Raw genomic sequence first — 13,767 nt, 5'->3', positions numbered from 1 at the left:
GGGTTATGTCTTTACTTTGTACTGGTTTGGAACCACATGTTTGGAGCTATTACTGGTAGTAATTTCTTCATGGATGAAATTGTTAAATTGGAACAATTTTGCAGCAGTAGCTGCAGAAGTTTTGTTTAATATCTAAATTCTCATTGATTCCAAAAATTGTCATCTTGGTATTGGTCCAGCATGTTATTTTCATATAATTGTTCTAATTCAAAAATGCCTTTAAATTGAATTAGAAGAATTTTGCCACGTATGCACAGGATCAATCTATAAAAGCTATCAGTTTGCTTTATGCTGAAGCTTTTTAATAGTTAGAGTTCTGGTAACTTTAATCAACAAATTCTTGTAACATTAAAGGAGTTGATTTTTATACTAAACAAAGAAAGCCTATTACATTCACCATTGCCAGCAGCATTTATCAACAAAATCTTGCTGTCCAACATTGCTATATTGAACTGTTTAAAAAAAATCTATATATATCTTGTGTGTATGTGTGTGTGTATATATATTATCTATCTATAGTGTGTATGTATAGTTACATATATGCATCCATATTACACAGTGGATAATATGGATATCTAAATAAAATATGCATATAATCGGTATCTGTAGCTAATATTAAGAAATTATTCATAGGATATAAATTTACCAAATTTAATTGTATTCCCTTTTTATCAGATGAGCAGTTTTTCCTCAAATTCAGGTATGTCATGTAAGTGTAGATACTCTTCAAATACAACGTAATTCAGTAGGGAATTGAACTTTTGTCATATTCTAGTTTTAGGAACTTGAAAAGGTTTAAGCCAATCTTAGTAAAGACAGGGAAAAATTGCATGACCAACTATGCTTATATCATGTACTTTGCCAAATATGTATTATGGTTTTATAGCTTAAAATTTTGTTCTTAGCAGTTACAAAATCCAGAAGTTAGATTTCAGCAACAACTGGAGCAGCTGAGTGCAATGGGCTTTTTGAACCGTGAAGCAAACTTGCAAGCGCTAATAGCAACGGGAGGAGACATCAATGCAGCTATTGAAAGGCTCCTGGGCTCTCAGCCTTCATAGCAGTGTTTCTTTAACTTGAAAAAATGTAATTTATTTTTGATAACAGCTCTTAAATCTTTAAAATACTTGCTTTATTTCATTCTGACTTTTGGGATTGTCTAGTTATAACTAAAATCAGTCTAATGCATTTTAAGGTGGAGTGAAGTAGTTTTCTTCAAACAATGGGGATCAATGAATTTTCCCTCAGTTGTTGCATGCATCACACTTCTTTCGTTTTGCATTATTTGTGATTTTTTGAAACAATATCAGCTTTCACAGTTGGGTGAACAGTTTTTGTCTCACCTGCAACTGTCCAGTTTATTTACTACTTAAACATTAGCCTTCAGTAGTAATTTATGTAGAATACAAATTAAAAAGGAAACAAATTAAAGCTATAATTTGTGGGTACCAATACTGCTTATTGTGATTTCGGCATGTACTTTTTGCTAGCAAAATGCTGTAAGATTTATACCACTTGAGTGATCTACCATTTTTGCTTTAATTTGTATAAAGTATAAACACAGTATATATAATGGAAACAGCTCATTTCTAGAATTTACACATTGCAATATAATGAAATTATAAGTAACCAAAAAAGCCAGAAAAAAAGTCGCAAGACATGTTTTCAGTGTAGAATCTTTCAGCCTATTTGGTAACCATCTCAGCAAAAAAAAAGCTTAGGTAAGTTTGTTTAAAATATACTAGAAGTACTGTTCTGGTTATCTCTTTAAATCTAACTGTACAGAAACTTGGATTGTAACATTGTCTCAATATTACTGAAGATTAACTGTAAATTACTTCAATCATTGTGAAAATTTAAGGGGTACTGCCCTGTGCTCTCAAACTGCTTCTAAGGCTTTTGGGTTTGTTCCATTGAGATTCTAACATGTATTGATTTGCAATTGGTAACATCAGTTTCACACACTGTCACATGATACTCTAATTACATTTAAACACCATGTAAAAAATACTGTATATCTTTTGAGTTTTTATTGGTAGTTACCTCTGTTGTGCACAGGTAATAAATAAATTAAAAAATCTTTAAGCATCTTGCCTGTGTGTTTGCATTGGATGATTTAGAATTTAGGATGACTGAGTACCTTAATACCTGGCCTTTGACTGTAAACTATGAATATTTACTGATTTGGGGCTAAGATTTGTGAAGAATTCTCTGAGTATGAAGTGGAGGGAAGAGGCTAAGGGGCATATGATACTCAAGACTACTACTTTAGATATAGTGGGGATTATATGCTGCTGTGTGTTTCTGAATAGGATTTGCCTTGGTTGTGGATATTCTCACTGAATTCCTGTATTGCTTTTAATACTTGACTTGAACAGTCTTTTGATGGTAAGTATATATTTAGTTTGCTTAAAAATCATGGCTTGCCAGTGGCTTAAAATTACCAGTTTTAACTCAAAGGTGTTAATCAGTTTAATGAAACAAAACTATAACAGGACAGAAAAGAGAAAAGTTGACCAAAGTGTGAAACTTTAAAACTTTTAAGAACTTAAAACTTTTAGCATAGCAGTTTTGTTGGCAGTAACTGAATTGTATTCTTCACACAGAAGAGTTCACTGTCCAGTAACCTTTTCTCTTATTTTGCCAGTAAGTAGATTGATAAAATAATGCTGATGTATGCTACTGGGAAAAGTTCAAGAAAGTCTCTTGGTTGGCTGGTCTGCGCCTCTAGATCAAAGTCTCAGATCCAGCATCAGAGTGTAGTAAATAAGTAAAACGATTAAAATAGAATATCCTGGTAAGATAAGCTTTATATCATTATAACCTATTCAAATCCATCTAGTTTGGGTATAAAATTATTATTACTTTATTTTCTAGTCAATTATAATAGACCCACATGGGAACTAGTCTTCACAATGACTTCTGTTTCAGTGGGTAGCTTTCACTGCATTTGAGCAGAAGGCTATGACAGGGAAGTCATGGCAAGTAGTTTCTGTAGAATAATTACTACCTGTTTACAATGACTTTAACAGTAGCTGTTTGTTAGGATCTTCACAGTAACTAATCTGACTTCATGATATATTGTGCTTTACTGGGATCCTGCCTTAAAAAAGTGAGACCCCCATGTCATTCAGAAGGTGGGTACTTTTACGAGTACAGTGTGTAACATCTATAATTCTACTATCAAATGAAAGGATGAGTGAGATGAGCAATGCTTTTTTACCAAGCTTTATCAAGACACTAAAACAATGAATCTAACTTGAACTAATGTTTTCCTGAAGCATGGAGTACTCTCTCTCTCAAGTAAGAGAGATGATATTTGAAGTCAAATTCCACTGGAATTCAAGAAAAGATGTTTGATCTGAATTATACCAATAAGCCCTTGCAATAAGATTACTTCTTGAGGTATAACCAATATTTACCAAATAGTAACAACAGTAACTTTTTTATAAGTATTGGAAGAACAATGAGCCATCTTTTGCACATGAGGAATTCTAGTTTTGTCAGAAAACAATTTAAAAACAGCAGTAGGTTGGGCTAGGTCTATAGGTGGCTTAGTTTTTATTACCCCTCTAACAGTGAAAGATCACACTTGGGAATGTGTTAGCAAGATGGCTAGTTTTGTAAATTATGTGGACCAATTCTTTTGTTCAGTGCCTGCATAATAAAATAACCATCTCACTTTGGAACTTAACTGGCAGGCAGCTGGGTCTCTTCCTTTGCCTTTACCGGTAAGCTTGCATGGTTTAAGATGATTCTACCTTTCTTGTATTTAATGTATGAACAAATACTGCTATTGGGAACTAACATTTCATTTTTATTTCTTCAATGTAATATTGCAAAATGCTCCTAAGTGCTTTTTGTAATTATGTACAGCATTTACCCAGCATGTTACAAACTGCTAGGCACATATTCTTGAGGAGGTAGCGTATGCATCTTCTATACTTGAAATCATATCTGAGACAGGAAAAGCACTTTATAATTCCAAATGTTTCTTTCTCAGTTTTTGCTGCCTTTGTTCAAGGCATTTCGAAATAGGCACAGAAAACTTCTATCCAAATAACTTGAGCTAAATATAAATAATCTGAATTGCACCTACCCTGAATATATCATCCCCCATAGAGTCTTAATCTGGGCAGGTAAATGGAACTTATGTACAGAGACTGTTCTGCGATCTCCCACTATACACATGTACAGCCGTAGTATATCTGGGGGAGCTGTTGTGTATGTGGTGAGAGACCTGCTAAGCAGAATTTTCTGTTAGTACTGGCTAATTTGTGAGCACAATATAAACACAAAACACGCGGATCTGAAATCTGGAATCTAACTTTTTAAAACATGATTGAAAACAACCCAGTTTCTTTTTTGATTTGAGGGTCTAAATCACGTTTGTGACAGGATGCAATTCTGTAGTGTCCTGGATCTAGTTTATTGCAGCTGAAAAAAAAAAAGCCTAAGTCTTTATGTAATAGATGATGTACTGGAAAAGCACTTTGCTTGTTAGTGGTGTATTGGGAAGATATGAAGACCGCACTAAAAGCAGAAGTACCACAAGAGGGTGCCATTTCTTTGATTTGTCATACTTGACTCAATTTTTCTATTCTGACTAGTCAGTAGGTCTCTGAAATGTGAGGCTGTTAAGAAGCACTCAGATGTCTCTTGCACTTTAATATAAATGAGCGTGCAGTGCTCATTTATAGCACTGATCAGGGCATAGCAATTTGCATGGTAAGCCACAAAGCCCTTACTATTAATACAAAATGATAAAGCAAACGCTTTTCAACCAGTTAACCAGGTAAAAATTCGTCCAAAGATGTTTTGAAGCATGAGTTGTGTGATTCATCGATTTTGTATTTGGTATCTTCACTGGTTGACACATCCTGTAGTTTATTCAAGGTTACACTTTGTACACGAAAGATGCTAGTTCACAGCCAATATGATGCTCCTTACACTTTATTTCTGAAGCTTTCCATACAATTGCATTTTGTACATTACTTCACAACTGTTACCTTTTTTTTTTTTCCCCTCACATTTTCTAACTTGGTGTTCAGTGCATGTATTGAAGAGCTGGTGAAGGTGCCAGCCTCCCCACTGCCCTGGGGAGGCTGGTAAGGACACAAACACAGAAGTTACAACCTGTTAAAGACCTGGCAGTGAGACAGTAGCAATGTCAGGCATTAAATCTCATCATAAATCTCATCATGCATGTTCCTTTTATACTAGTAAGAAAATAAATATACTGTTTTTAACAAAGCTGTAAATTATTTAATCGCTTAATAGATGTGCCTTTCTCATATATGACAGTAAAAATTAAAAAATAATTCTTGTGTGTGAACCTTGATGGGATTTTCAAAAGCTGGCTCTGCTTAGATTCTAATACAGATTTTGACTTACTATGGTAAGGAATTCAAACATTGCTGACAGTTTTTTAAAATTTCACATTGCATGTCTTTTAGATAGCCATGATAAAAATACCAAGAGTAGTGAACCAGCTCTTAATATTGTAATTCAAATATTGGGAAAAACAAGTTGCTTTGATTAACTTTAATTAAAATGCTGTTTCATAACCCTGGTATTGCCAAGTGAATTTCTGCAAATGTAATTCAGAAACTTACTCTGGAAAAGCCTTACCCTGAAAAAATGGCCTTCTCAATCTCCATCACTATTTCAGGAAGAGATTTTTCTAGACTGACAGTAATAAAGTTTTCTGGTGCTTTAGGAGGCTCTAGAGTGTCAAACTGAGACTTGAGTAGTTCCACTGGCATGAAATGTCCTCTCCTCTTCTCCAGGCGGTGAGCAATGAGCTCTATAGGACCATCCAGATGAACGAAGAGGATCTTCAGGGCTACATTTTCTCCTGGTCTCTCTGGCTGGTTGTTTTCAACTGCAGATACTCCACTAACTAGTATATGTCTATACATTTTCTTCAGTGCTGAACAGGCCAGCACAGCATGTTGTCTAGATGATTCTTCTCTGTCAAATACAAAAACATATAATGTCATGGGAGGCAAACCTTGTATCCTTGTAGAGGACAGCCTGGGGAGTAGTGGTAGGCAAACCAATGCCACCTGCTTCCAACTACTTGCAATTACATGTTAGCATTAGGCACTGTTAAAGTACAGTTGATTTTGGAAAGTTTCTGGAGATGGACAGTGGCCTTGGGCTAGCATGTGACAAAAAGCACTGAGCTAGCATAATAATCTAGAAACACCTCTCAGTAAATCAATGCCCGCTCCAACAAGATATGACCAGCTGGTGTGCACACGCTAGCAATTGCTACTGTGTAAAGCCAGAGGAAGAAGAGCTTTAAGAAATACAACACTGAGGAAGCTGGCTAGACGTGACATTTTGGCAGAGTAACTTTTGAGATGATTTATGCACGCAGGGTAATTCCATGCAGTGTGGGAAATACGTGGCTGATGGTACACAGCGTTTGGTGTGGTTTGCTTCCCCTTCAGCCTGCCCCTAAACAATCAATCCAATGATCCACAAAGGGACAGAGTGTACTTGGAGCAGGCTGTACACAAGGGGCAGGTGGTGGCTGTCTGTGGTGATCATCCTCTTCCTATTTGCAGTAAAGGTGCAAGCAGGTGAAGTGAACCATCACCACAAGGAGGCAGTTGTAACCAGGTAAGTATGATGCGATGAGTCACAGCCTTAACTCGCTATGTCAAGTGCCAATCTTGATGGTTTTTGGCAGGCATCTTGCCAGACTAAACCGCCCCTTCTCTACATTTCAGCTCCTAGATGCTTCTGAATAGGCATCAAAATGCCCCAAAGGTTGAGTGCCAGCAGTTCAGCAGAATTCTGCCCCATGAAACTCACAATATCCATTCTTCTGTTTCTAACCTATTTAAAAACTAAAAGAACACCTGATAATGGTGATAATTCAAAAAGGACAAGAAGGTGGAGTGCAGCAAAATCAGCATTTGAGCATTCTAGTGCTCTCTGGAAATTCACAGAACAGCTGAGGTTGGAAGGGGCCTCTGGAGGTCATCTGGTCTGTGTGCCCCTGTTCAAGCAGGGTCACCTACAGCAGGTTGCCCCGGACCATATCCAGACAGCTTCTGCATATGGACGGAGAGTCCAACACCACTGCTGACAGTGCTCAGTCACTCAAAGTTCTTCTCTAAGCTCAGAAGAAACATCTCATGTTTCAGTTCATGCCTACTGACCCTTGACCTCTCACTGAACACTAAAGAGCCTAGTTCTGTCTTCTTGACACCCCCCCCCCCCCTAAATACACAGACACCTTGATGAAATCCCAATCTGCCTCGAAGTTACACAGTCCCAGTCTTTCTTTCTATGGGAGATGCTCCAGTCCCTTCATCTTCATGGCCCTTTGATGGACTCTCTCGAGTAGCTCCAGTTTGGAAACCCCAGAACTGGACTCAATACTCCAGTTGTTACTTCACCAGTGCTGGGTGGAGGGAAAGGATCACTCCTCCTTCCACCTGCTCTCAACACCCCTTGTAAGGCAGCCCAGGATATTGTTTGCCTTCTTTGCAGCAAGGGCTCACTATTTGGTGTCCACCAGGACTCATAGGTCCTTTCCTGCAGAGCTGCTTTCCAGCTGGATGGCCCCCAGCACGTAGCTGTAGGCCAGGCACAGGATTCTGCATGCTTATTGAACTTCATGAGATCCTTGTCAGCCTACTTCTCCAGCCTGTCCAGGCCCCCCGGATGGCAGCAGGACCACCTGGCATATCAGATGCTCCTCTCAGTTACGGGTCATCTGCAAGCTTGCTGAGGGTATACTCTCAGACCACTAATGAAGATGCTAAGCTGGATCAGAGTCAGTATTTACCCATGGAATATACCACTAATTACTGGCCTCCAACTAGACTTTGTGCCACAGATCACTAGCTTCTGAGCCTGGCCTTTCAGCCAGTTTTCAATCCATCTCCCTGTCTGCTCATCCAGCTACTACTTCATCAGCTTCTCTGTGAGAATCCTATGCAAGACAGTATCAAAAACAGAATCACAGAATCACAGAATTTCGAGGTTGGAAGAGACCTCAAGATCATCGAGTCCAACCTCTAACCTAACACTAACAGTCCCCACTAAACCATATCCCTAAGCTCCACATCTAAACGTCTTTTGAAGACTTCCAGGGATGGTGACTCCACCACCTCCCTGGGCAGCCTGTTCCAATGCCTCACAACCCTTTCAGTAAAGAAGCTCTTCCTAACATCTAACCTAAAACTCCCCTGGCGCAACTTTAGCCCATTCCCCCTCGTCCTGTCACCAGGCACGTGGGAGAATAGACCAACCCCCACCTCGCTACAGCCTCCTTTAAGGTATCTGTAGAGAGCGATAAGGTCGCCCCTGAGCCTCCTCTTCTCCAGGCTGAACAAGCCCAACTCCCTCAGCCGCTCCTCGTAGGACTTGTTCTCCAGGCCCCTCACCAGCTTCGTCGCCCTTCTTTGGACCCGCTCAAGCACCTCCATGTCCTTCTTGTAGCGAGGGGCCCAAAACTGAACACAGTACTCGAGGTGCGGCCTCACCAGAGCCGAGTACAGGGGGACAATCACCTCCCTAGCCCTGCTGGTCACACTATTTCTGATACAAGCCAGGATGCCGTTGGCCTTCTTGGCCACCTGAGCACACTGCTGGCTCATATTCAGCTGACTGTCCACTATCACTCCCAGGTCCTTCTCTGCCTGGCAGCTCTCCAGCCACTCATCTCCCAGCCTGTAGCTCTGCTTGGGATTATTACGCCCCAGGTGCAGGACCCGGCACTTGGCCTTGTTAAACTTCATGCAGTTGACCCCAGCCCAAACCTCACTGAAGTCCCAGCTGACAATATCCACTGCTCTCCCTTCGCCTACTAAGCCCATAATTTCATCATAGAAGATTATCAGGTTGGTCAAGCATGACAAGCCCTTTGTCAACTACTCCCATGATGATTACTCCTACCTAGTTTCTTCTTTCATGTGCCTGTGTCCAGAATTAGTTGTTTCATCCCCTTCTCAGGGATAAAAGTGAGGCTAACCAGCTTGCAGTTCCCTGTAGTTCCCCCTTTTTTCTTGAAGATAAAGTAGTTACATTTACTTTCTTCCAGTCATCAAGCACCTCACCCAGTTGTCATGACTGTTCAAGGATCATTAAGATTATTAAGATCATCTGCCACTCCCTCCATGCTCATGGGTGTATCCCATCAGGGTCTGTGGACTTATGTAAATCCATTCTGCTCAAGTATTCTTTAACCTGTCCCTCTTCTGCTGGGAGTAAAACTCCCTTGCTCCAGACTTTTCCCACAGGTGTCTGGAGCATGAGATGGCTGAAAAATAAATTAAAAAATAATAATGATCAGTCTTGCTAGTAAAGACTAAAATGCAAAAGGCCAAGGTACAGAACACCTTCTTCATATCTTGTGTCACTACACTCCATGCCCCAATCCAGCAGCAGACTTGTTTTTTCCCCAGTCTTCCACTTACATACACCTAATAGAAGCCCTACTTGTCACCACTGATAACCCCAAATTCAGGTCCAGACAGGCTTTGTCTTTCCTAACTGCATCTCTGCATCCTCAGACTGTTTCTCCATTCTGCCTGGGTTACCTGTCCCTGCTTCCACTCTCTGTATGCTTCCTTATGTTTCAGTTTTGCCAGACGATCCTCATTCCTCACAGGCCTCAGAACTTTTGCCTGACCTCCTTCTTATTGGGATGGACTGCTCTTGAGCTTGGCGCAAGTGATTTCTGAATATTAAGGAGTTTTCCTGGGCCCATCTTTCTTCAGTGGCCTAATCCCACGGGACTCTTCCAAGCAGATCCCCGAAGAAGCCGAAATAAGCTCTCCTCAAGTACAGGGTTGTGTTCTTGCTTTTTGCCTTTCTCCTTTCAGGAATCTAAATGCTGCCATCTCGTGGTCACTGCAGCCACAGCTTCCTTTGAGCTTCACATCCCCAGCAAGCCCTTCTCTGTAGGATGACTGATATTCAGTAGAGCACTTCTTGTCTTATCTATCACTGGGTCAGTATTTGTCATTAATGCTACAAACCTCCTGTATTGCTGTGTTGTTCCTGTGTGCAAATATCAGCATGGCTGAAGGCCCTGATGACCAGGGCTTGCAAACACGAGGCCGCCTTGAGCTGTCTTTAGAAGCTCTTCATCCACTTGTTCTTCCTAGGCAGAAAACCTACAGCAGGCACCCTCTACAATGTCAACATATCGTTCTGTTCTTTAATCCTCACCCATAAGCTCTCAGCTGGCTCCTCATCTATCCCCAGGCAGAGCTCCATGCATTCCAGGTGTTCTCTCACAAAGGGCGACTCCTGTTCCTTGGCTTTCTTGCCTGTCCTTCCTGCATCCATCCCTCCAGTGCAGCACTGCAGCCATGCCAGCCATACCTGTGCCTCACTGAATGAGTTGGACCCACCTTGTCCAAGCAGGTGCTGATGCTCCAGCAGGGACCCATAGTTATAGAAACCAAAATGCTGTTGCCAACATCAATTCTGCAACCAGTTGCTGGCATGCAGTATCAGTGTCTTCCTTCTTACACCATTTCCCTTCGATGGAAAGACTGAGGAGAACACCAGCTGGGCCCACATGCCCCTGATTCCTCTTTACAAAGTGGGCTTCTTAGGGGTTTAGCAAAACACACTGAATTAAAGCAAGATGTAAATAAAGTATTCCAGTTTAAAGCTACATATTTTTACTATCTTCAGTTTACAATCTTCAGTTTAAGGAAATTTACTTTGAATTATCTTTGTCTCTGAATAGTTGAGGCAAGGTAATTTGAGCTTAGGAAGCACATAATTATGAAAATTCATAGTTGAATAAAGAGTTTGTCACCTGATTTAAACCTCTGAATATATCTTTTAGCTATCAAATGCCTAAGCATTTTGGACCGTATCTTAATATTACTAAAAATATTTTATAAAATGTTTGCCCTATTATTAGTGTATTCTGTGGCTATGCCCATTGTAAGTAACCAATGTCAGATTTATTATCAAACCAGATCCTTGAAATGATCTACAGACAGTAGAAAAACAACTATCATAAACAGTGATTTTCCCAGGGATTCCCCATAACCCCAGATTCAGGGATTAGCTCACCCTTTGCAATTATTATGACACCTTAGATTAGTGAAAATAAAATGCTTTTACTAGCTGTAAAAGTTCTTACACTATCACAAACATTTCTGTTTTGGAATACAATGGGGAAAATACTTATTTTTGAGGTGGGGGATTTTATTTTGTCTTTAACCCGAACTCCTTAAATCTAGAGATTCTCTTACCTCCTTAGAATATCATGCAATGTACAAAGCCATGGAATCCTGTCCTAGAAACAAAACAGATTAGTTCAAAATTGTTTGGAAAATTGATTTGAAATAATCACTTTTAAGATTGGCAGCATTTCACTAGAGGTGAAAATTAGCATTAAAATTTATAGTATGTCCAGTTTACATTCTCTTTTTTACTAATGTAGATTTGCTACCACTGCCTATGCTAAGAAGTGCGAGCCATCTTATCAATACGGTATTTTTAGGGGAATAGTACTTGTTATATTACAAATACTTAGATGTATCTGACGAAAGTAATATGTATTTACACATAACATGCACCTCATAAGCCTTTGAAGGACAGTCAAATTCTCTCTTGCTTCTATTATACAATTAACTTTTACTTTTCTATTATACAATTCAAATGTTAAGTCTGCTATAAGATAACAGCTTTCACTGCTTGAATGGTTATTTCTTTTTCCTTATGTCTTGACATACACATGCAACGCTTCAGATCAGAGTTGAGGCTTTCAGGAACTACTCCAAGGCGTCAGAACAGATCTAAATGTACCTATTTGCAGCTACTTAATTATAGAATTTTTATGTCAATAGCAAACACAAGTAAATGTTCTCATAGCCACAATTTTGCAACACCTTTGCTCAGTAGTTTGGCAAAGGCAGTGCGAGTGACTGGTAGTTTTTCTTAGTATAATCTGATTTTAGGCCTTAAGCTCACAGCAACATTTGTCATACCAACTGAGCATTAAACTATTGCTCCCATTTTATCTTTCGGTGCAGCTACTACTGGGTGAGTGCAACAAATGAAAACAGGGACCCATAAATGGAACAGTTTTTTGTTGCTGTCATTAGAAAATCACTTCCCGCTGGCAGTTAAGAAAGCCCTTATAATTTTGCACCACTGACGTTTCAAAAGAGATACTTCCCCCTTACTTGGCACCATACACCAATAACCACCGGTCATCCAACTGTGTAGTGCCACTTTACATGACATGATAGCTTCTATGAACTTCCAAACAGATTAAAGTGTTTAATAAGTACCTAGAATATTATCTTCAGCCTAAAGACAGTGTTTTGAAGAACTCTCTAGTTCAGCCTTACATATAGAGTTTTCCTTCAAAAAGTTCAAAAGGTGTCTTGTTGTAGCTTTGCTAATTTACTTGAGACTCTGACTTTGTAAGTACTGTTTGTACCAAGCTTGATCATTTTGGCATGTTTAGGCTGAACAACAGGCTGAAGGGGAGGAAACGCATTTTAAGTAATTGCATATAAAACAGAAAGTTACAGAGTAGTCTCTACAGTAGTTGAGATTGATGTACTTCAGCAGAGAAACAGGAAGACCTTTTTCTGTCTTTGTGTTCTTAATTCAAAGCAGAAGTACGTAATCTAAAGTTGCAGTTCTATATACTGATGTAGAGGAAAATTTCTGATAAATCCTGAATCAGCAAACTATTTGAGCTATCAAACATGCTTTGATAACTTTTTTTTTTTTTTTTAAATGCAGAATACTTTGTAAGCCTCTCTCGCTTAGTAACCTCAGACCTACACATTCAACCTATGTATATAGTCAGCCTAGTTTACACAAAACACAACCTATTTTAATGTGATTTGCCAGAGGTTTTGCAAAAGGTCTGATTTTGCAAAGAGGTCTTGATGACTATTCTTTCACAATTCATACAAATTACCTCGTCATTTAGTGGTATTCCCGATGCCATCTTCTTTTTATTCTCTGAAGAATGGTAATCATCTGCATCATAGAATTTCCATCCCAGCTAAGAAAAAATAAATGAATTTGGATTCAGCCAAAGCAGAGTAGCTAATAGGGATCCCAGAATTTAATAGGACGACACCTAAAAATTATCGGCCTCTTACACCACAGCGTGAATCACCATTTATGCAATGATGTTTATCCCAACAACCAAGTCAGCTCAGTAACAGCAACAGCTGATGACAATGGCTGTTGTTAACAGACTACACTGCATTGCTGGTGGGCACCCAATTCGCATTTGGCGAAGGGGCAGGCCGAACCCTGACATTACAGCTGTCACGCCAGGCTTAGGTACTACCCGTCTGCGATGGGGTGAGAACAGGCTTTCTGGTCAGAAGCAATGCCAAACCACCGCAGAATAACCCACTCGTACCTTTGCTGCCAAACGCGACCCAACCGTGGTCCTGCAAGAAAGCACAGCCAGTTCGTTACCTGAGGGCCCCGGGGCAGGTCCCCCCCGTCCCACCCCTGCCACCCCCGGACCGGGCCCTGCCGCCCCGAGGCGCGGCGTGAGGGTGCCCCGCGGCCGGCCCCGCCGCCCGGTACCTACTTCCCCGAGCCGCTCACGCCCATGACCACCACCAGCACCATGGCGAGACCCGCCGCGGGCCGGGACCGAGACTGGGGCCGGGACTGGGAACAGCACCGGCCTCCTCTCCGCCGCCGGCCCGCCCCCGGCTCCGGCAGGGCGGCACGGCGGCGGGGCGGTGCTGCTCGGTCCCGCCCCAGGGCAGGAGGCCCAGCCCGGCACGG

General features: G+C 40.6%; 2 protein-coding genes across 5 annotated transcripts in view; one reads left to right on the top strand and one right to left on the bottom strand.

Annotated features, from left to right (window-relative positions):
- UBQLN1 (ubiquilin 1) overlaps positions 1-2,090 on the top strand; it is a 30,256-nt gene extending 28,166 nt beyond the window's left edge. For 2 of the 3 annotated variants that reach the window (XM_035309382.1, XM_035309380.1), the window contains one exon: positions 906-2,090. In XM_035309382.1, the coding sequence (XP_035165273.1) occupies positions 906-1,061 (156 nt within the window). In that variant the 3' untranslated portion in view covers positions 1,062-2,090. The remainder of the gene's footprint in view (positions 1-905) is intronic. The other variant, XM_035309381.1, reaches the window with a different exon arrangement.
- A 2,776-nt stretch (positions 2,091-4,866) lies between these two features.
- IDNK (IDNK gluconokinase) lies at positions 4,867-13,767 on the bottom strand. 2 transcript variants are annotated; one of them, XM_035309384.1, is made up of 5 exons: positions 13,565-13,715; positions 13,388-13,418; positions 12,932-13,018; positions 11,244-11,287; positions 4,867-5,973 (listed from the first exon to the last, which is right to left on the bottom strand). In XM_035309384.1, the coding sequence occupies exons 1-5, from the start codon at positions 13,603-13,605 to the stop codon at positions 5,628-5,630; spliced, it is 549 nt and encodes a 182-aa protein (XP_035165275.1). In that variant the 5' UTR covers positions 13,606-13,715; the 3' UTR covers positions 4,867-5,627. The 2 variants fall into 2 exon arrangements, with proteins under 2 accessions (XP_035165275.1, XP_035165276.1); XM_035309385.1 differs by lacking the exon at positions 13,388-13,418 and having other exon boundaries at positions 13,565-13,767.

This window comes from Oxyura jamaicensis, chromosome Z (assembly GCF_011077185.1).
Source record: "Oxyura jamaicensis isolate SHBP4307 breed ruddy duck chromosome Z, BPBGC_Ojam_1.0, whole genome shotgun sequence".
Classification (NCBI taxonomy): domain Eukaryota; kingdom Metazoa; phylum Chordata; class Aves; order Anseriformes; family Anatidae; genus Oxyura; species Oxyura jamaicensis.
Note: the sequence above shows the minus strand (reverse complement) of the source record. Positions and strands in the feature narration are given on the sequence as shown.